Source organism: Triturus cristatus, chromosome 11, assembly GCF_964204655.1.
Source record: "Triturus cristatus chromosome 11, aTriCri1.1, whole genome shotgun sequence".
In the NCBI taxonomy this organism is placed as follows: domain Eukaryota; kingdom Metazoa; phylum Chordata; class Amphibia; order Caudata; family Salamandridae; genus Triturus; species Triturus cristatus.
The window spans coordinates 1,110,710,246-1,110,734,246 of NC_140594.1; the positions used below are offsets into that span (position 1 = coordinate 1,110,710,246).

Consider the following 24,001-nt stretch of genomic DNA (forward strand, 5'->3'; position numbering starts at 1 on the left):
CTTACCGGCGGCCGTCTCTCCTCCTTCCTTCTTGCCACGAAGCACCTAGGCTTCCAGGCTCCTCTAGCCAATCATGATGCTGCTGATAGCAGCGTCGCGATTGGTCTGAGCGCCGTGGTTTGGTTCTCAGATGAAGACTGGGGGCTTGCATGTTCTCCACCCAGGCTGTGCATTACAGCCAGTGGAGAACATGCAAAGTGCGCATGACTGTTTGGCCGGCCTAAGACGTCATGCGCACTTGGAGAGTGCCTACCACTCATCCCCTGCTCTGTGGGCAGTCCCCCGCACCTACAGAGCAGCTAGGGAAAAGTAGAATGATAATAACATGGTGTTATTATCATTTTGTTTTTCTTGTGGGGCGATGCTCCTCCGCCTTAGCGGAGGAGCCACCCCTGATAGAATATAATGCACTTATAATACAGCTGACGGGAGATCCTTCACGTTTGTGATGGAGTAACCCGTCCACCGAACTCTAAGTGAAGCACAGAATAATCAAATGAAACATCAGCTTATTAGTAAGATCAAGTCACAAATGATTTACTGGTCAGTAAATAAGGCGTTAGCTGGGTGAAAGCCTACAAACAAGCTATACCTAGAACGGTAGAAAGTCCTTGGGACAGAACCTGAGGAGGACACTGTACAGGGCTGCTGAAAGCTGCAGATTACCTTAAAGGCCATGGCCTGCTGGGCCTCAACTATCCAGAATAGGATGGCCATTGGCTTGCATTGATAGGAGTAGGGTGTAAAGAGCAGCCTGGTTGAAGTTACTGGGGCCAGTTATTCTTGACCTTTTAGATTCTGTGGACCAGCCGCGGCCCATGCAGGTAAGAGAGATGGGGACGGGTGGGGGGGATTTTGACAAACGACGGTGAGGGAAAATTATTATTTATTTATTTATTTTCCCATGTGGTCGTTTGTCCACGACACATCGCTCTTACCTGCATGGACCGTGGCTGCTGTGGACCCCTACTGAAGTTTATTACAAGAAAAGGAGGCTCCTATAATGCAGTCTCTTCCAGTCGTGGCTCGCATGACTCGTGCGTGGGGGGACGGGTGCGGGGGTCGCGCGGGGGTTCGTATGGGTGTTTGTGCGCGGGGAATGTAACATTAAATTTTAAAAACTTCACTTACCGGGCCCCACTCCGCCTCTGCTCCTGGCCGGGTCCCGCGTTAGGAAGCAGGCATCCTCCCTCCCCTCCGCTAAGCCAATCACAACGCTGCAATGGCAGCATTGTGATTGGTGCTGACAGCACCCAGACGGGCACCTGAAGGGAGGCCATTTTTTCTATGTAGGCTGCATGCTGCCTACATAGAGAAAATGTAGAGTGTGCCCCAGAGGGCCGACTAAACAGTTAGGGACCACAACAGTGGGCATGCCACTCCTCCTGGACGCGACCACCCGCCTGCCCCCAACCAGGCATACCCTCCCTCGGGCCTCCAACCAGGCATACCCTGCCTTCTGCTTTCTCGCAGAGCAAGAAGCAGAAACATAAAATGGTATGGAGGAGCCGCCCCTGGTCTCTTCTCTTCCTATGTTTTACTCACAGCCCTTTAACACAATCCTGTAGGTCCAACAGGAAGCAGTACAAAAAAAATAGCGAATAGAGCCCAGTATACATAGGACCAATCAAAACAAGGCGTCTTCTTTTCTTGCTGCGGCAGGTAAGTTTTTGGTGTGGTGCTGTGTGCAAGCTCAAGATTGTAACGTTGGCTTTGCGTTGGCACGGTTGTGTTGTTTCAGAAGGCGAATGTTGGCCCCAAGGCAAAATTGAGCTGGGAAGCTGTTTATTTAAGACACCAGAGCTAAGGTGCACGCATGTGTGTTCTTGCTGATTCATTGCAGCTGGAACAAAATTCAACATAGTTCAAACCTGGAATTTCTGTTACTGAAGGATAGAAGTACCAATTTGTTTGCTGGGGCAGAGCGTTTACCAAATGTCTGTTTTTTCTTCTACTGGGTTTGTTCATTCTTCACGAGATGGTTAAAAATGCCTGCACTGGTCGAAATGTATAATTTGCTTCTCATGTAAGTTCATATATGATTGCTTGCTTACCTTTAAATGTATATACATGTGGTGCACATTTAAAAATGTAATTTTACAGCTAGTAAGCATCTACATTTTGCTTTACTATATGTATATGTGTGTATGTCTATCAGTGGCATAGCTAGACCTACTGCCACCTGGGACAGCCTCTAAGCTTGCCACCCGGTGCAGGTAAGAGCAGGGGGGGGAGTGGCAGCCGATGGCCGATAAGTTCTCTGGGGCAGGGGGATAGTGGTAGTCGGCAGACATGACTAGCTCACCTCCTTCACCCCCAGCTACGCCACTGATATGTGTCTATATATAAGACAACATAATTTCAGGCTTAGAGTGCCAAATAAGTTATATAAAAAAGTGAAGCAGGGAACTTGGAGTAGTTCCGAATATTAGGAGGAGAGCAGTTCCTCCTAACCCAGAAATGCTCTGAATATGCTCACCTCAAATGTCGACCAGAGTTTTTAGGCATTGGATTAGCACATTACCATCCACGCCGAGCTGCGTATAGACGTTATAGTTAGGTTCACATTTCACACACACAAAACCATAGAAATTCAGCAGTCATAGTTACACTTATCTGAAGAAACTATAACTCGTGCTGTAAGTTAACTATAACTCATGCCCCGCCATGCACAGTTTTCTCATTAATAATTTTACAGCAAATGTATCATGAGTGATGTAATATGTGGGGTAATTAGCAGTAGTCCTATGGGTTTGTGTGTGTAAAATGTGGAACAAACAATAACATCTCTGTAACCTTTGGGTTTTTACGAGAATTTGTAAATTTTTTTAAATTCTATTTCATAACTATAATGTCCATGTAACCTTTGTTTTTCAGCAAATTTCTGTGTTTTTTTAACAAAAAAATAATATTTCATTACCATACAATAATCCAACCACCGCTGCTCACGACAATCTTGGGTCCGGGGACCCCATTTCCCGGGGCCCGCTCACATAATGAAGTGGGAGGGGGGCACGCATTCCCAAGGGCCCAGATAAATAAAAGAAGGGAACGGGGGCCACACCGACCCCACGCATAAGCAGATTTCGGCCCCAGGGACCCCATCCTCCGGGGCCTGGCCAATAAAGAGAGGGTGCCCTGAAGTCCACCCAGGGCACTCACTTCACCGTTGTTGGGTGAACTATAGGTTTGCGGAAAGATTGAGGCTATGAAGCCAAGGAGGCACAGCCGTATAGCCCCAGTGGGCTTAGGATAATCACGATGGCTGCTCCCGTGACCGGAGAGTCATTGCAATACAATCTGGTGGATGGACGCTGTGTACAGAGGATGGAACAGATGTCACATGTAGAGAGGCCTCTTCGTGAGTGAGAACTGGTGAAAAACATAAGCAGAAGGGTAAAATAAAAGTGAATGTGACCTAACGTTACAGAGTCTGGACCTCGAGCGTGACAAGCAGCAAAAGCAAAATTACAGATGCACACTTAAGGCCTCATCCGCATTCATTCCATTAGGGATTTTGGAATTGAAGAGGATGATGTAGCATGATTCCATCCTTCTGAGGGCCAACTGTCTGTTGCCTCCCCTGGGGTTTTCTGGAACGGTGTCGACCACAAAGAAGGATAAATCCTGCGCCTTACCACTATGGGATGTGTTGATGTGCCTGGCCACAGGGTAGGTAGGGTCATTGTTGCAGATGGCCCTAAGATGTTGCAAAATGCGGACGTGCACTGGGTGGATGGTACTACGCACGTACACTTTGCCGCATGTGCAGTACATGACGTAGACTGCAAAGTCAGATTTACAGGTATAGCTGCCTCTGATTACGTAAGGGGACTGTCGGAAGGGCATCTGGACCTCTCTGGTGTTGACACCATGTTTGCAAGCCTTGCACTTCGCGCATTTGTGGAAACCCTTGAGTGCTTTAAGCCAGGTGCAACCTTTAGTCACAGCCGGCGCACTGCTGACTAATTCCTGTCGCATAGATTTGGCTCTCCGAAAAGTGATTTGCGGTGTTTTGCTGCAAATGGGGCCTATGACAGGGTCATTGCGTACAGTGTTCCAGTGCCTGTGTATTATTCTGCGCACATTAGCATGGTATGCATTAAATCCTGTGATTAGTCTGGGAATGTCGATTTTTTTAGGGTTGTTCTCGTTCTCCGTTATATTCGCTTTCTTAAAGAGAAGATCCTTCCTTGATATGTGCTCTTTTGGTTCTGGCTTTCGCGAGTGTGTCTGGGCTGTAACCCCTGTGCTCTAGTCTATCACTGATTGATTGTTCTAGGCCTTTAGCAGTGCTACAGTTTCGTTTCCTGCGCAAACACTCTGCGTATTGTATGCTTTCTTTTAATGTGGTCGGATGGAAACTGCGCGCGTGGAGTATCGCGTTACCTGCTGTCGGTTTTCTAAATGTTATTGACTGCAGTTTGCCATTCTCTACATAGATTTCGAGGTCTAGAAAATGTATGCTCTTGCCACTGGTGTTACATGTGAAAGTGAGATTAAGTGAGTTGATATTAATTTCTCTAGAGAAAGTTATGGCATTTTTAAAGGACCCTCTCCACAGGATAAAGATGTAGTCTATATACCTGACGTATAGGACCACATTTTCCGCAAAACTGTCACCTTGAGTTTTCATGAGTACTCGCTCCTCCCACCAGCCCATATGCAAATTAGCATAGCTGGGGGCGAAGCCAGTACCCATGGCTGTGCCCTGCAGCTGTTTGTAGGTTAATTTGTCAAATATGAACACATTATTATCCAAACACATTTCTGTCATTTGCACTAGCATCATGGTATGTTGAAACAAATGCATAGGTTGTTTGCCTAGATAGTAACTTAGGGCATTGATCCCATCCTTATGTCTGATGCTAGTGTAAAGTGTGCTCACATCTTATGTCATCTATAAGTAGTCACTCTCCCAAGCCACATCATACATTTTTGTTAAAAAGTCCCCCGTGTCCTTTATGTATGCTGGTAAGGTACATACAATTGGCTGTAGGAAGTAATCTATAAACCTTGAAGCATTCTCAAATAGTCCTCCTATTGCTGCGATGATTGGTCTTCCCAGGGGTTCCAATGGATTCTTCTGTATTTTGGGAATTAAATACATCTGTGGTATTACTGGGTAGTCTGTTTTTAGGAACTCAAATTCTTGTTTAGATAGTAATCCCATTCTTTTCCATTCATACAAGGCCTTGTGGAACTTCTCTTTGATTCCCACAATGGTGTTTGGACTTACTCGGCTGCAGCAATCTCTGTTCTGCAGTTGATTTTGCGCTTCTCTATTGTATTGTTCCAGTGGCCAAAGGACGACATTTCTGCCTTTGTCCGACCAGCGGACCGATATGTCCTGTCTCTGCTTGATTTTCTCAATAAGTTCATTGTACTTGGTCATCTTATTGCAATTGATACTGGAAAATTCATTGCTGCTTTTGTACGCTAAATCCTTCAGATCTTTTATTACGTTCTCTGCAAAGATGTCCAGCCCGTCTTTTGGCATCATCGGTATGACCACAGATCTGGGTTTAAAAGGCGTTCGTTCTGTGCTATATATGTCTAAGCCTGCTGATATAGCAAATTCAGTAGCTGTTTCTTGGTCTACTGTTTCTTCCATGTTGGCTACATTCTGCAGTAGAGCCATGTCTCCCACAGTGAGAGTGCTACCGTTGTCATCATTACTACCGGTGTCAGTACTCCGTTTGGCAGAATGAAAAAAAGACTTTTGAAGTTTAAGCTTTCTAACAAAATGAAAAAGGTCCACTCTAGTCTGGGTATAGTCAAAGTTATTTTTAGCACAGAACATGAGGCCTAGCGTGAGGATTTTTTGTTCATCAATTGTCAGAGCCATATCGGTGAGGTTAATGACTGTGTTCGAAAAGTCTGTGTAGTATTCATCGTCGTTTGTTTCTTCTGTATTGTCGTTTGCTCTTGTTTTGTGTGTCCTTTTCCTCAGCGTCTGTCTTTTCTTCTCCTGTTTTTTCATTTCTGGGGGTATAGTTGCTTTCTGGTCTGGGCGGTCGCAGCCGAAGGCTCCTTAGCCTCTCTAGCCGTAAAAAACCAAATTCCTGCACCACAGTGGGGGTTTTTCGTTTATCTGACCCAGATGCCTCTATGTCTGATTCCACTTCTGAACTCAAATCTGAGCCACTGGGCTCCGTCGGTCTCATTAATGTTTCTGAGGTTGCTGAAAGCTGTTGGCGGCGTATATTTTCGAATTTTTGGGAAAATGTATATATCTTCCCACTCATGGAATCATTTCTGTCCCGTTGAAATTTGACAGCCTTTCTTTCTTTTATAGATTGTTCGTATTTGGCCAGTCTTATTTTCATGTCTGCCATTATTTTGCCGATCTCATCTTGGTTAGATGATTTTTCAAGTTCGATAAATAAAGCCTCTATCTTTTTGAGGATTTCTTCTCGTGTCATATTTGATTAATATTTACAGCATTCTCCTTGATGAGTTTGCACTATTGTCCGCCCACTCTTTCAGCATCTCGGTGTTTGGGTTTTCGTAAGTGGGCGCTACGAGGATTCTCAGGCTGCTTGGCACTCGCCCAACATCAAGATATCTCTGGAGAGATTTGCACTCCCACCATTTGGCGATATCTCCCTTCCGCAGTTTTTCAAGTTCATGTGTAATTTTAACAATGTCGCTTGCCGGTTGTTGTGCAGCAGATCCTGTTGCCGTGGACACAGATGTGGCGTTACTGTCAGTGTCACTGAAAATGTCTTTTGCTGCCTCTTCCCACTCTCTCTCCCACTCTGCACCCATTGTAGGATAAGAATATCTTCCTTGTCACTCATTGCCTGTTATCCAATGCACGGGACTACCTCTCCCATCAGCCACTCTGCTGTGCTCGTAAACACCTCACAAACCACCCCAGCGAGCTTACCTGAATCTCCGATTGCCCTCCGGCCTCCATAAGGAACAGGGTACTCGTCTGGAAGATGGATGCTTCTGGCGATCAAGTCACAGGATGTCAGCTTCGGGGGGCTCTGCGCTTTCTTTTCAAGAGAATAATACCAAAAGTTTCGAGATGCACAGAGCACCAGAACGAGGAGGGTCAGTTGCAAGATCCCGGCGAATCTATCATATTGTATTCCAATCCTGACGGCGGCGAACAGTCAGACTGACTGATGACAATAAAGAAGTTTTAAACCATACAACGACCTAGACGCGTTTCGGCGGCGTACTGCCTTGATCACTACATAAGCCGATTTTGGCCCCAGGAATCCCATCCTCCGGGGACTGGCCAATAAAGAGAGGGTGCCCTGGAGTCCACCCAGGGCACTCACTCCCCTCGTTGTTGGGGGCTGCAGTGGGAGCCTTAATGTCCCTGTGGCCCCGGCCGGCTCCCCACCTCCAGCGGGAGCCAGCATTGCTACCACCCACCAACCTACAAAAGCTGCTCCTTGCAGGTGGGATCCATTTTTTTATCTGTTTCCCTGTCCGCTTTAGTGTGGGCAGGGAAACAGATGAAAAGTCCGCACTTTGCTCTCGCCCAGTGGGAGCTTTAAAATTGCTCCTGCAAAGCGAGAGCAAACACAGTTTTCCCTGCCGCCACTAGTGCGGGCAATGAAACAGCAATGTCCTGGGATGGGCACTCCAGGACATAGCTGGCTCTGGAGGATGGGCTCCCCAGGGGCACTAATGGCTCTGGGAGGGGGGGCCATGCAGCCTCCCTCCCATTTCTTGGGAGGGAGGGGATTGCAGTTCCCAGGGCTGAAAACGGTCTGGGGAGGGGATCCACTCAGGCTCTCTCCCCCCTTTTTTCATGGGCGGTCCCTGGGGCCAAAATCTATTATTCACCTCCTCCTGAGTGCGCGTGATTCATGTTTGAGTAACTTTATTTGTCTATTCCGACCGGGCGCCACGCCTGGCAGCATGTGACACCTTCATTCAGCAGCACGGAAACAGCGGACTACAGCAAGTCATATGTGTGTGTGTGTGTGTGTGTGTGTATATATATATATATATATATATATATATATATATATATATATATATATATATATAGAGAGAGAGAGAGAGAGAGAGAGAGAGAGAGAGAGAGACTGAGGAATAGATTTTTTAAATAAGTTTGTGAGAATTTCTAAACAATTCAGTCTAAAGGTTCATTACGAAGGCGGTATCCCCTTCTTTTTAAAAGGTTGCCTCTGATATTGGCAACTCTGTTGCTACCACCATACATAAATAATTGATAATGCCCGGGTGGCACGAAAATGTCAAAAACAAAGCACCTGATTTTGCAAAACCGAGATATGGCTAGTGGGGCCCTTGCACGAATCCCATCACCCCTCCGTTTGTGATGGTCCCTTCAAATGCACTACTATGTAGTGATGCCCTCGCACCGAATATAGGACTATCAAAATCATGGGGTGTAGGATTCTCGTGGGAGCGAGGGGGGGTAATTATGCTTTTGTATAGTTGTAGTTTTATTTCGTACCTACCTGTCATCGACAGAAATGCCTGATAATGTCCGTATTCTTGATACACACATGATGGTATGTTTGTTGTTTACAAATGGGAAGAAAAATGTATTAAAAAGACAGAGATATTGCTGGTGGCAAATTATTATTAAAAAAAGACCTTATGATGATATAGGTGACCTATGTTTTAGATGATTTGTATTATGATGATACGGGATATGATACGTAGGACACTTCTAATGCTTACAACAAAGCAAAGATTCATAAACCCGAGAAAAATATCCTCGAATCTGAAGGAAACCCTATGTTCGACCTCCATCCTGTTCCAGCATCCACACCCTGCTGAGTGGTTCCCAACATAATTTGTAGAGGGATATATTATATCCAAGACTAAATATCCGCTGGATCGGGCCACCAGAACTAAAATGTCTTAAAATCTCATATAAGATGGCACTGATTCCTTCAACAGTTGCAAAAATGGTTACATTACTCAGTAAGATTTCTAAGGATTCTAAAACTGATGAAGACAAAGTAATGGGATTTTTGTCAAGATAAGGTGTTGGACATTTTGGGTCCGTTGGCCAGAATACTGTGCACGGCTGAGCAGACTAAATCATCAGGGGGAATCCCTGGATCCAGAAATGTTATCTAGACAGGTCAAAAGGGCAATTTGCTTTCTGGGGAACGTAAACACTGGTCAATCTTTTGGAAGGACGAAGGGTGGCAAAGTGAGCTAAAGAACGATGATGGATTCAACCCAGATCTGTGACTGGGGGTGAATTTCTGAAACGTTTCAGCGCTCCATCCATCATCTCCTTGTGTTTTTTGCTTTGTTTGCCATAAGTTGGCAGGGTACGCTCGGACGTGGGTCCCTTGCTCACTTTTTCCACTGGATTCAAGCTAGCCCGGCTGATGAGGGGTGTTACCCTGAAACCGGTCTCAGGATGCTTATTTCCGGTCCAGGGAGGATCTGGCTTGGTAGTTCGGTTTGGACTGTTCCCATGAGGCACAGGGTCAAAACCGGTTTCCATTTGGCTGGGTCCAAATTAGGATGGCGAAGTGAGCTAAAGAACGATGATGGATTCATCCAGTGGTGGCTGGTGACATTTGAAAGTGGTGGGGCGTAAAAAAAGGGTCTAAATGTGTTTTGTGTCATAGCGAGCCTGATTGACTAAAGGGGAACTGCAGGACCCTCACGCCAAGGAAATTTTGAAGAACAAAAAAAAAAGGCCCAAAGGATGCAGGTTAAACCACATTTCAGAAAGCAAGAATATTTATAAAAGTAGGTAGGATATGTAGACTTGAAATAATTAAACACATTTAAAACTGTCCCATATCGTGCTTCATTCCTGCTTGCACCCGTGCCATCCATTTAGCCTGACTGCATTATTTTAAAAGAATAGGGAACATTGGCGTTAGCCGCCTGACCTTATTGCCAAAGAAAGATGAACTATATGTCACCTCAGGTCTCCATTAGGGCCAAAGATTGGGTGGCGAAAACAGTGACCAAGTCTCCATAACCACACTCTCTCAGATGCATTGAATTAGTTATATAGCGCCACTCATACCAGTGCAGGGTGTCTGAGCACTTTGCATCACACGCATATTACACACAGACATTCAATCATACATGTGTAAATCACTGTGTAGGAAATGTTACGTAAGCCAAAGGACTAAAAGTGTAGGAGTCACATGTCATCCATACTGGTAGGCAGCATAGTTTAAGAGTGCTTGGTGTGGAGAAGCACAAACTCAGAGTCGAAAAAGAAACAGCATAGTTGGGAGTTTTCTTTTATAATAAGAATCGATTTCTAGCCAAATTAACCCTTTTTGCAACATTGATCAATGTTCTGTACTTTGCAGAGTGTATGCAGTTCTAGGATGAAAGTTAATACCTCACTATTCTATATTAGGACTTTAAATTATACATTGCAAGTAACCTGCTGATCTGTTTACATCTGTAATCTACATGGTACACGTTCTCTGCAGCAGGCATATTAACCCTCTGCACTAAGTTCACCTAAGTCAAAACCACAACTATACAAAATGCTGATCTCTCTCTCCAGGAAGATAATTAATCACACAAGTTATCTTGACATTTATGTGAGCCCTGGTAATTGCGGGGTGAAAGAAACGCTGCAGCAGGTGCTTCAAAGGCATAATAAACTTTCAAACACGGCGCCCCCAGGATTCCAGCACACAGCCGGTGCGGTGGCACCGATCGCACCGCCCTAAAGCCGGCCCTGACTGGCATTGATACGGCACCGGAGGGTCTAAAATAGTAATGAATGTGCATAACTATTTTAGGCCTAAGGAGGGCCTAAAATAGTTTTGTACATTCATAACTTCACAGTAACGGCCGGCATGATGGGGGTGGGGGTCGTCACGGGGGGTGGAGGCGGGTGGGTAAATTAAAGAATATTATAAAACTTACCATCCTCGTCCTGCAACATCTTCTGGATGCGTTTCTACTCCCGCTCCGTCCTGCAACACCGCAGCTTCTGGATGCGTCCAAACTGCCGCTCCCGCCGTCCTGAAGCTCTCGTCGTCATGTCGTCATCAATGAAAGGCAGCCTCCCTGCCTCCGCTCTGCCAATCACAACGCTGAGGCGCAGTGGAGAGCGCCCCAGCCGGGACCATTTTCACTATGTAGAGTGGGCGCCGTGGGCGGTGCTGCTCGAGGGCATGGGGGGAGTGGCTTGCCCACTGTTGCACATACGGACTGTTTGATCGGCCCCAGGGGGGACCAAACAGTCCCTATGCACAACAGTGGGCAAGCCACTCCCCCCTGCCCTCAAGCAGGACCGCCCACCCCCGATCAGGCACTTCTGCTTTCTCGCAGTGCGAGAAGGCAGAAACATAAATGGTAGTTATTACCATTTATGTTTCTGCCTTCTCGCACTGCGAGAAAGCAGGGGGGCGGCGCCCAAACGCCCCTATGGAGGAGCCGCCACTGGATTCATCCCAGATCTCTGACTGGGGGTGAGTGTCTGAAAAGTTTCAGCGCTCCGTCCATTATCTTCTTCTGTTTAAATTGAGCACTGTGCCTGCTGACCTACTGAGTTTCAGACAGGTAATACCTAGCTGAGCGCCAATAAAGAACAGGCACGGCTGTTACCCAATTTAATGATCCTCAGATTATCCACATCAGAATAATTGCAAGAGTAAGCAATTAATTTGTTGCACCACCTTGCTGGCACATAAAAAGAGATAAGTGTATTAGTACATACTTGCCTACAGGCACAGTAATCCTTAACTTCTCTCTCTATTAATTACATAATTCTAGAAAAGGTGCAGTGCAATGTACTGTCATTAGAGGGCTGGTATATTCAGCATCAACCTAATTAGCAGCACTTTCAGTAACAATAAGTCTAACAAAAACTCCTGGTTAAACCTGTAAAATGTTCTTTTGATCAGACTCCTATGGCTTAGTTGGATTTTTCCTGCCTACAGAAGGGTTAGCAATTGATAAACATTAGGGAGAAGCTATTTTACAATGGAAGGCTCCTATTTCAATTAAAGAAACTGAATATCATCTTGGAATTACAACAGAATTAAAAAAAAATACATGGACGTAGTTACTGTTAAAACTGATTTATTTTTTAAAAGTTAGAAAGTTCAGTTGGACTGCTGTACTAACAAGAGCTTTAAAGTATTAAAGAATAAATTAATTAAAGCACTGGATCTCTTCAACCTTCAAGTCTTCAATTTTGGAAGCAAATGCTTCAGACCAAGCTTTAAAATCAATGTGTTCGTTGATGACTACAGGAAGGAAGAACATCTTCTCATCACCTTTTAATCACGGATTTTTACTAAAGCAGAAATAAATTATTCAGTGTTAGTAAATGATAGAAGTATTTAAAGAGTGGACTCATTTTTATTAGGAGCCCAAAATCAAATGTCAGAACAGACAATTTTGTATTTTTACAAGATCTCCAACAAACAGAATGTAGAAGCAGTAGTGGAACTAGATGGACCTTCTTTTTACGCTAATATGATTTCAAGATCTATTTTATTCCAGAATTTCAAAATATTGTTGCAGATTGCTTATCTTGATAATACCATGAATGTGAAATCCTTGACCGTGAAAAGATTCTTCCATTATCTGCGGTCATAACCACTATTATCTCATCTATTTTAAATCAAAATAAGAAAGAAACCATGAACTTTAAAAAGTTTCTTTTTGTCAAATTCTCTTTATTGTTTTTTCAACATCTGTGAAACGTTCACACATTGCATATGAAAGTTTAAAAGGTATTCGTGGTTTTCGAGGAAAAAGTGGGGCTATACCATGATGCCTGGACTGTTCACATCCTTGTTTTTTTCAGCCCTCTTTTTTGTCCATCGTTGACTTTTTACATCCTGGGTTTCTTAAATATTTGGTTTTGACAGACCTGGACTTTTGCAATCTTGATTTTTTCACCCTTGTGTTTTTTATATTCTTAGAATTTTATTCAGGAGGTAGATGTGTGCAGAGTGCCAAATATGAAGGCCTACCCAGAAGTGAGGGCTGGCATGAAGCAACAGGGAGTACACTGAAGCTACTGCAGCAAAACACAACTACACCAGGGGCAGAACTGATGTCTAGGCTTCCTGTACACATCGGATGCACTCGGTAGGCATAGAATGTATGTGGAGCACGGGCACATCAATTTTCCTGAAGAAGAGTTCAATAGAATTGATTTCTACAAATTGTACTAAGATTGTTTGTCTGTGCAAATATTGTGTCTGTCGCCATTTATTTTTCTTTTGACTTTAGAGCGGCCTCTAGTAATGACCTAAGGCACTGCACCATTTCCGCTAGTTTTGCAGTGGCCTCTAGTAACACCCTGAGGCTATTTTAAGGCAGCTCTACTATAGGCTGCTGGAAAGGCTAAGTGGATGCCATGTTGTTTTGGCCATGCTTTCTATTTTTGTTTGTTTTTAAATTGCTAATTTTTTTAAGCGGGAGTTTGTTTTTGAAAATCAAACAATCATTGGCGCTGACATGCTCGGACGTTTCTCCCTGCACATCTATTGATTTCCCTGCTCAAGACCACAATGCCCTATGATCATCTCTATCATCCCAATTGTCACTATGAACTGGCTGTCTAGTAGTGTTAACACGCCAGCAGTGCAAGGATCTGAACCAGCAGAGCTCGCTGAGTTCGGCCGGCACAATCCCTGCAGTTTGCCAACCTTTGAATGGCGTACAGAAAGTGCTAACTTGGCAGAGCGGTTGAATTGTCAATTTATGGAATTTACCCACTCCTCCAAACTTTAAATATTATTTACATATTAAAATGTCTTATTGTAGATTTTGCAAATGTGACACTTTTGTTGATATGTTTTCAGATTTACTGTGGTGATATTAATGAGTAATGATGCAAATATAAGTCAGGATCTGGAATTAGTGAGCCATTGTGAAAATCTCAACGTCCACTGATGATTACTAAGTGATGATGCAAACATGAACTTGTATAACGGTGGTAATTCTTGAAATGTAGTGGGCATTCCTGGTATAATACGTGCACTAGCATGATGGCGGTACCTATTTATTTCTTGCAGGCATTCCTAGCACAATGATACCTACCTCTGGTGTAATTACTGCAGTGGAATAATACTAGTAAATTATTGGTACTTTTAATATATTATCACTACACCTGTCTGAGGCCCCAACCTATAATGTTAGTGTAACCTTCTGCCAGTGTCCATGCACTCACTCATTAATTAATTTGTGCATCACCAGTTAAACTACCCATTAGTCAACGGACTAACTTATTCCACCATTCACATGAACCCACTCACCTTAATGTATCCATGCACTCAGTAATGTACTGATTCATCCATCCAAGCACTCATTCACCCAGCCGGCCATTCACACACACCGTTTCACCCATCGACACAACCACACACAACAAACGTGCCTATTAAATTAGAATCGCTTTTGTTTGTAAAATAGCCTGAACTATTGCCTTTGCCAATGCTTGTTTTAGAATAGATCTAGGAAGAGACAGCTTTGGTTGCCTTGCAGAGATTATACTACCAATACATCAAAGAGGCGCAATGGGTAACCACTCTCAGCCTTTGGTTGTTGTAAATGTTATTAACATATTGATCAGCCCACTTTTTTAGCCTTTGTTGTTTGTTGCAAATACAACGAGATGATGGGCGGAGTGCTGAAACTTTTCAACCACTCACCCCCAGTCAAGAGATCTGGGTTGAATCCATCGTTCTTTTGCTCACCATGTCACCCCCGTTTGGTGTAAGTGTAATTCATGCCCGACTACTTGAGGCTACAATCAGGGTTGGTATTAGCACTGGTAGCGCCCAGTGCGAGAACCTTTTTTGGAGTGCCACCCATCCCTCTCTCCCCCCTCAATGAACTTCTCCATAGATTCCCTCACTACCACCCTCCAACAGTGCCACTTATTTCACAATAGCCTCTCTCTCACATACATTTCATTTGTTTTATAGCGCTACTCGTGCCAGTGTAGGGTGTCAGAGCACTTTACATCAGACGCATTATACAGAGACAATGAATCATACATGTATAAATCAATCTATAGGACATGTTACATAAGACAATGAGGAAAAGTTACATAAGACATTGCGGAACAGTTACATGAGACAATGAGGAAATGATACATAAGACAATGAGAAATGTTACATAAGATAAGGAAGAAATGTTACATAAGGCAAAGAGGATTGCACGGTGTAGAAATCACTTCATCCTTACTGGTAGGCAGTATATTTTAAGATTGTTCAGTCTGGAGAAGCACAAACTCAGGATTTAAAACATACCACAGTGGTTGGGTTTGGCTTCACTAACAAGAATGTATTTCTACCCAAATGAACCCTTTTAAGGAACATTAGGATAATGAAAGACTGAGCAAAAAACAGTGTTCTAACATACCATGCAGTTTGCATGCAGCCCTTTCATGACAGTGCATAAGTCACTGTGCAACAGTAACATATGAAATGCACGTAACAGAAGGATTTCTGAGACAGGAGCAGTAACCCACTGAGCTATCCACATAACATTCAGTTCTGTGATCTCCATGGTACATCTCCTTTACAGCAGGCATATTAATCCTCTGCGCTACTTAATGATGAGTCAGAACTGCAAGTAGACAAACTTGTCTCTCTCCAGCAGGGACATTCATCACCAGAGTTATCTTGACATTTGTATTGTTGGCTGAAAACTGCTGGACACACAAGGAACTCTACAGCATGTACTTTTAAACTCATTTATTTTTAACCCCTCACACACACACAACTCATCACCAGGGCCCTGTCTACAGTCGTATTAAAAACAACACCTGTAGCCATGGTCATATAGAAAACAAGACCTGTAATGCTGAAATCTGGGTCTAGATTGTTTAAATTACTATAATTTGTAACAGGCTGGATGTAATGCGTATTGCACCAACAAAAGACTCAAAAGAGCAACAATAGATTTTTGACTTTTAAAAAGAAGTATCACTAAACCTATGTTCAAGATGTAACTAACTAATGGTGACGCCTCTTTCCGGTCAAGGAGGGAGCCATGTCAGGATTCAGTCGCAAACCTATGATGGCTTGAGGTTGGACCACAGAGTGGTGCTGTTGCCTACATTTGAATTGTCACTTATCCTCAAAAATGGAGTATTTTAAAGAAGTGAGTAAACAGGACAAAGGCATGGGCAGTGGGGTATCTGTCCTGAGATTAGAGCTTTGAATCACACAAATTTCAACTGCTGTATGGTCTTACCCTGCATCATGTGCCCTGCTGATGACAGACTGCCTTGCCACCCAACACTGCAAAATTTGTAATTGCACAGCACTCCTGTGAGCTGTTTCACAATGTGAAATCTAAGGGCCCGATTCACAGAATTAACTTAAGACAAAATCCTAAACTTACTACTTTTGGTATTCACAGCATGCACTTACTACTTTTGGTATTCACAGAATGCACTTACTACTTTTGGTATTCACAGCATGCACTTACTACTTTTGGTATTCACAGAATGCACTTACTACTTTTGGTATTCACAGAATGGATTTACGACTACTAACTTTACGTCCGCACTCGGGCCGGAAATTCCGGCCCGGAGGCGGAGCTTCTGGCCTGGAGGCGGAGTTTCCGGCCCGGAGGCGGGGCTTCCGGGCCGGAGGCAGAGCTTACGGCCCGGAGGTGGGGATTCCGGCCAGTGGTAGAGATTTAGCCATGGCCAAAATCTCCACCTCCGGGCCGGAAGCTCTGCCTCCGGCCTGGAAGCCCAGCCTCCGGGGCGGAAGCCCCGCCTCCGGGCCGGAAACTCCGCCCCCGGGCCGGAAGCTCTGCCTCCGGGCTGGAAACTCTGCCTCCGGGCCGGAAACTCCGCCTCCGGGCCGGAATTTCCGGCCCGAGTGCAGACGTAAAGTTAGTAGTCGTAAATCCATTCTGTGAATACCAAAAGTAGTAAGTGCATTCTGTGAATACCAAAAGCAGTAAGTGCATTCTGTGAATACCAAAATGGTAGTAAGTTTAGGATTTTGTCTTAAGTTAGTTCTGTGAATCGGGCCCTAAGAATCAGTGGCTGATAGGGGTGACTCACAGCCAACCCTCTGTATCTGTGAGTGTTGATGACATAAGCTCTTACAGACAGACCTAAAAAGAGGTGACCTAAGGTGCATAGTTCATGACCCTCAAGTATGAAATAAAGGTAACACTTACTCCTTACAGAACAACTTTGGGTTAAATGTGTCTAGTTCTAGGTCTCTTTTTGTTCACCGGATCTGGTTGCTAGATACACCTCTTAAATATTAAAATTATATAGTGTATGCCAGAAACACCAACAAAGTGAAACCAAATCTAAATATACTGATTGGCCACCAGCCACCAAAGTATTCCTGTTACGGACATGCACACACAACATCCATCATACAATGATTTTTGTCGAAAGATCCAATATCAAAAATACTTTATTTCCGTCAAATGACCATAAAAGTGCAAAGTGCAAATAAGTACATTTTAAAATTGCAAACAACTGTTTAACTTTTTTATTCCTTGGGGATGGCTGAGATACATATTAAGGTATCAGAACTGGGCTTATTGTATCCCCAACACCGTACTAACGGAAAACACTTTGGAATTATATTTGGACTCCCGTGTACAAGAAGGATGTAACTCATTTTGAATTTTACATCGATTGCACCGATGTAAAAAGAGATGTGACTATTTGAATTCAACGCATATGAGCCCTGATGAAGTTCATGAGACATACTGTGAACGAAACACGTTGGCTGGATGCTTTTGTAGATATATGGATTTAAAGCAAACAAGGAATAAAACAGATATCTTGTGGATCTTTATGGACTAGAATTCTTTCCCGGGCGCACCTTTCCATTTGTGCTTTCCGTTTCTGCTGGACAGTGGTACCAAACAACGGCAGGTACAGGAATAGTAGTGCATCACGGGACCCTAATGTGTTGAAACTTACAGTGAGGTGCAGTATCTATGGTCCGCCATTGTTATATTTTGTTTTGTGACCTTTAAATATTGAAATACACAGATACAGTACCACATATATAGGCATCATATAGGTCATATATGACACAACTTCCTCAGAATCAGCAAAGCGTTAACAACTAAAACTTCTAAAAAGAACCAATACTTTACCCTGGCGAGGGTCCCGTCATGGAGCTGGAAACTCAGTTCCCACAGGTTTCCAATGAAGGGAAGCGGACGGGGTCCAGGCGGGAGGTGTTGTCCAATGCATCGCAGTTTACGAAGCCAGGCGATAAGGAGAGCACCCACCAATGTGAGCAGGAGAGCATGTAGCAGCTGCATCTCACCTAGGCAAGCCTTTTCCAACTCCTGCAAGACTGGGCGGTTGCACCTGGCAGTAAGGGCTGCCAGGAGGGTGGCTGAATTACTCCAGAAACAAGAGGCGCTGGGCGGTGCCAGGGAAGGGCGAGGTGCCTTGAGACCTGTCAGTGTCTTGGGATCAAGCTCTGTCCTAGTGAAAGTATCTGTAGGAAAGTAGATTACACACAAATTAAATAAACTTGTGCTCAAGCCCTGGTAACGTGACTCAAAGCAGTCAAGATTAAATCAAAGGTAATGTGTAAAGTATGTATACAGTGCATACACAGGCCTCGAAAAAATCATAACAATGTTACCAGACCTACACGACTAGTGAGTTAAATAATCTCTCAATGTAACTTTAATGCACATGACCCATAAACTGCGCTCAAATTGTGTGATCCTAGGCAAGTATTTTATTCCTCCGAGTTTCCTTTGCATCATTTTCACATATAAGAGCACCTTAAAATATGGAATTTTAACATTTCTGCTGTAGAAAAACTCCTTTGTCTGATTCAACAGACTAAGGTGCCGATTACAATCCGGTAAAAACCGGGTACGAACCGTCGGTCGGAGCGTTTTCTCCGTCCGACTCGTACCCGGTTGTAAAACTTTACAAACATGGAATTACGATTCGCACGGAAACACCATTTCCGTACCAATCGTAAAAAACACCGACCGACGAAAATATACATACGAATGTGATCCGGGAATGCTGCGACGTGACGTCGGGACGCTTTCAGGCAGCGTTTCACGACCCAGGAATTACAATTCGAACCGACAGCAGTCCGGACGGCAATATTTTCACGGCACCCAAAAAGTGCCGGAAAAGCGAAGTACGGCGCGAAACGACCAGAGTAGGTGGCCCGGTACGCGCCGTACCCCCCCCCAGCCCCCGTATGTACGCGCCGACCCCCCCCAGCCCCGTATGTACGCGCCGACCCCCCCCCAGCCCCCGTACGTTCGAGTCGTACCCCCCCCTGTGTATGTACACCCGTGTACGTTCGAGTCGTACCCCCCCGTATGTACACCCGTGTACATTCGAGTCGTACCCCCCCGTGTATGTACACCCGTGTACGTGTCGAACCCCCCGTGTATGTACACCCGTGTACGTTCGAGTCGTACCCCCCCGTATGTACACCCGTGTACGTACGAGTCGTACCCCCCCCCGCGTATGTACACCCGTGTACGTGTCGAACCCCCCGTGTATGTACACCCGTGTACGTTCGAGTCGTACCCCGCCCCGTATGTACACCCGTGTACGTTCGAGTCGTACCCCCGCTGGGGGTACGCACCGTACATACACGGGTGGGGGTACGACTCGAACGTACACGGGTGTACATACACGGGGGTACGACACGTACACGGGTGTACATACACGGGGGGTACGACACGTACACGGGTGTACATACACGGGGGGGTACGACTCGAATGTACGGGGGCTGGGGGGGTCGGCGCGTACATACGGGGGCTGGGGGGGATCGGCGCATACATACAGGGGCTGGGGGGGGTCGGCGCGTACATACGGGGGCCGGGAGGGGGGGATTCGACTCGTACATAGGAGGGCTGGGGGGAGTGTTGGGCGCGGATACGGGCACATGTCTCCATGGTTGCTATGGGAGTTCGGTGCGGACGGTGTTTTTTCCATCCGGTTGTAACATCGGACGCACGGGATGGATCGTAATTCCGCGGTCGGACTTCACTTTTCACATTTGTACGGTAAATCGTCCGTGGACGTGTCGGACACATTTTCCGACCCGAGGACGTGTGGGGAATGATTCCCAATGCGATTCGTATGGACTTTTTCCCATGCGAATCGTAATTGGCAGTTTGTACGGCACTTGTACGATTCGTACGGTAAAAAGACCGGATACGAGTCGTACGGGGAATTTTTTTACCGGATCGAAATCGGCACCTATATGTTTGCTCCATGTAAAATAAAAATGTAGCCTACGTATAGGGTACACCTGAAACCTGACTTTCCTCTTAGTTCACTGATAGCATTATCATCAGAGAGGGGACAGGAGTGTTTCTCAATTCATGTTTAGAAACTCTCACTTTTAATAAATACATGACTAAATCATGATGTGGGAGTGCACTGCCATTTACAGAGAGCACATTTCCATTGAAATGGTCACAAGCTTTCCCACTGACGTGCAGTTTTACTGATAAAACTATACAGAGTACAAACGATAATGTGCGGAAATCGGGTTTCAGCAAATATTTACCATTTGCACATCACAAAGTAAACTGTTCTGATTTGTTTAGATCCTATTAAAATCTTTGTTTCCATCACATTCAGAAGTACAAAAAATGTGCTGTGCTTTCCAAACTACTGAAATATATTTTGAAATATGTGTATGGTTCACTTACAAGCTATTTAAATGTTGTGTTAGAAAAAAACTGACATCCTACAGCCTTTCATTTCAAGCTGCCCGTACCACAGTTCAACACACACGTGATAAGATAAAAACAAGATTTAAAGGCATCTTTACCTTCTGAATGAACAGAACACCTGTTCTTTCCTATCTTGAGCTCTCTCACAAGACTAGGCCAGTAGTTTCTACTCGCCATAGTGAGTGGGCTAGTAGATTTCTCGAAGCTTGCAATATACCTGGTTACAAGTTCAACACTCAACTTGCAAGGTGCTTGATTGCGCCATGTGTTACAGGCACCTTGAATAGGCATCCCCCAGATTACAGAGATGTTACATCAATCGTGGAACTGCCCCCTGGGTTAAACATGTTGCAGGTGTGCATTTCAAACATCAGAGCAATTAAACAAGTTCTACTGACCAACAGACAATACAGAATGGCTGGCCTCAGGTTACAGAAATGCTGCACTCACTACTTGGCTGCAGAGCTGGCCCTCAAGTTACTCTGGAGACACAGGTGTGTGGGTCAAGAAGAAAAGTTATTCCTGAGATTACAGAGAAGGTACAAGCAAGTGAGATGCCCCTTAGATTAAGTAGATTTTGCATTTGGGCACAACAGGATGCAGAGCTTGGGTTGCAATGATGTCCCTCAAATATCAGTGCAGCAGTGGTAAAGAATTGAACGAAACTGAGTTTTTTCACACTTTTTCCGACATCAGGGTTGAGACTTATTAACTATTAATCATTAATCCAGTAATAGTTCAGTTGGTCAGGTAAGATGCACACAGTACACTTTCAAACTTTTTAGGCTATTTTATGAACATTAACTTGTAATATGGACCATATTCGCAAAGGGTCTGATTGTCACATACAGTTTTGTGGCAAATGTTTTAACATGTTCTCCTAATAAAGAGGATATTTATATGTGCATGCGTGTTGTTTGACTAAGGGCCAGATTACGTCTTTGGTGGTCCTGGAGCGGGCTGTCCCGCTTCAGGACCGCCAAAGCCGTCCACACACTGCCCACCGGATTCCAAGTTACAATCTGGCAGGCGTTCCTGCGGTGGATGGCTCACGGTGCTGCCTTTCAAAGGCTCAGAGGAGAGCATTAGAAAGGCAGCGCCATGGCCAGCCACAGTGCATTCCAGCACGGCATAGACTGTAAAGTGCATGACGTCCAGCAATTGGGGATGCATACAGACAGGGGGCACACAAGCTGCCTCCCTGCATGCACCTGGTGCACAGAGGCAACAGGGAGCCCTGTAGGGCTACCCAAGTTTCCTCACCACCGGCATTTTCATGGTGGGTTCGCCTATGCAAGAACTATTGACTTTGACATTTTCTTTTAACCGTATTGTACAGTAGAGCTGGCTTCAGTACAGCATGGTTGAAAATAAAAAACATAAAAGCTATGACGCAGTCAATGCTGGCTGTATCATCGAGCTTTTTAGTCAAGCCTAGGCACCACATGTGCTGTCTCTTTCGAGACATGCAGTATCTGCTCTATGAGCTTCAAGTACGCCCACCGTTTGGCATTCGTTGCATTATATGCTATTGGGAAATCCTTTCTTTTCTGTGGTGAATCGCTTATATTTGTGCTGCCTTTACTTATGATGAAGTTGTGCCTGTCACCGGTGGGGCTTGTTTTGCACAGCCTGACTAAGCTAGGGACACGTCGTGCAAAATAAAATGTTTGCTGAGCCTGCGCGTTCACAGCTGACATGTGCATTAAATTATGTCTATCGTTGTAGAAGCCAAGATTCTGGCGAAAGTACTGGCCACCAGGTTGGTCGCGGTCATCTCTTCTCTGGTACACCCTGACCAGTCTGGCTTTATGCCAGGGAGGAATACGACATTAAATATCAGTCGTCTTCAAAACGTTCTGGCCCGGAAAAGCCTCTTAGAGGAAGATGCGGCGATCCTATCATTAGATGCCTCCATGGCTTTTGACCCCATAGAATGGCCATATCTATTTGAGGTACTAGTGCGCTTCGGATTCGGTCCTAAGTTTCTAAAATGGGTGCAACTACTCTATGAAGACATATGGGGCCAAATACGGGTTAATAATCATACTTCCAGGGCCTTCCAGCTAAGAAGAGGAACCCGGCAGGGCTGCCCACTCTCGCCGCTAATATTCTCCCTCATGCTCGAGCCACTGGCGGCATGGATTCGGCGGGATGTAATGGTAAGAGGGTTGCAGTGGGCACCGGATTTAGTGGATAAAATATCACTGAACGCAGATGATATCCCACTATATCTTGCCTCCCCCTATCAGTCCATCAGAGTGGTGTTAGATATATTCACTAACTTTGGTAGGTATTCCGGATACGCCATCAACTGGACCAAATCCATACTGTATATGCTCCACGGAAGGGTCCCTCCCCTACCGGCTAACTGTAAGCTGGAGGTGCCAGAAGATGGATTTCGATACCTGGGAGTATACGTTACGGCAAGCCCGGCTCTGTTTTACAGCCACAATCTGTCCCCCCCCCCGCTGGCCCGGCTGAAGTCTGATGTCGAACATTGGCGGTCCCTGCCGCTTTCCCTGGTGGGCCGAGCAGCCCTCTTCAAAATGCTTGCTCTTCCGCGATTCTTGTACATCCTTCAAAACTGCCCAAACACAGTTCCAGATGCCTATTTTACGGCGGTAGAGGGTGAGGTTTGTACGTTACTGTGGAACGGAGGGGCCCCCAGGATATCGATGGGGAAACTTACCAGAGGATGGTACGATGGCGGTATAGCCCTGCCGGACCTGAAGTTATATTATTGGGCCTCGCAGCTGGTGGTGGTAAATCACTGGATGTACCGACCTCCCCATGACCCGGCGTTCACATTAGATAAATACCAAACAGGACGTGCAGGGTATCTGGGAGCGTTGTACTCCAAGGGCAGGAAACAGGCATTTATAGGCCCAATGGCCCATACAATCAGCATTTGGCGTCGGGCAAATTCCCACCTGGGATGGGCGAATACGCTCACAAAAGCGGCGCCACTGTGGCAGACCCAAGGACTCGGTACCCTCTGTTTCCAGCCAGGATTCGACAAATGGGACCTGATTGGCATCTCAAAGGTTGGTGATATGATAAAAAAGGGTGCCATCCTCAGTTTTGAGGAACTGAGGGGAACCTACTGTAGGAAGGTGGATATCTGACTATGGTTACCCCCAACTTTTTGCCTAGTGTCTAGCTGGTTTTTCGACTTTAGTTGGCCTGAGATCCTGCCATTCAGGGTCTCAGGCTGTCTGCTCTCTCTTTAAAATGGACTCCATGTACCCTAGGTACATAACCAATTGGTAAGGATCACCTTATTGGACCCTGTACAGTGTACCCTAGGTACCCAGGGCATAGGTGTACCCTAGGCCTCCCAGGGGCTGCAGCATGTATTATGCCA

At 45.2% G+C, this 24,001-nt stretch overlaps 1 protein-coding gene across 1 annotated transcript in view; it reads right to left on the bottom strand.

The window, feature by feature from the left end:
- The window catches only part of LOC146786100 (uncharacterized), a 161,292-nt gene extending 143,133 nt beyond the window's left edge, over positions 1-18,159 (bottom strand). Inside the window, exon 1 of the mRNA XM_085635593.1 lies at positions 18,052-18,159. Coding sequence (XP_085491719.1) covers positions 18,052-18,071 — 20 coding nt within the window. The 5' untranslated portion in view covers positions 18,072-18,159. The remainder of the gene's footprint in view (positions 1-18,051) is intronic.
- Between the last annotated feature and the right edge of the window lie 5,842 nt (positions 18,160-24,001).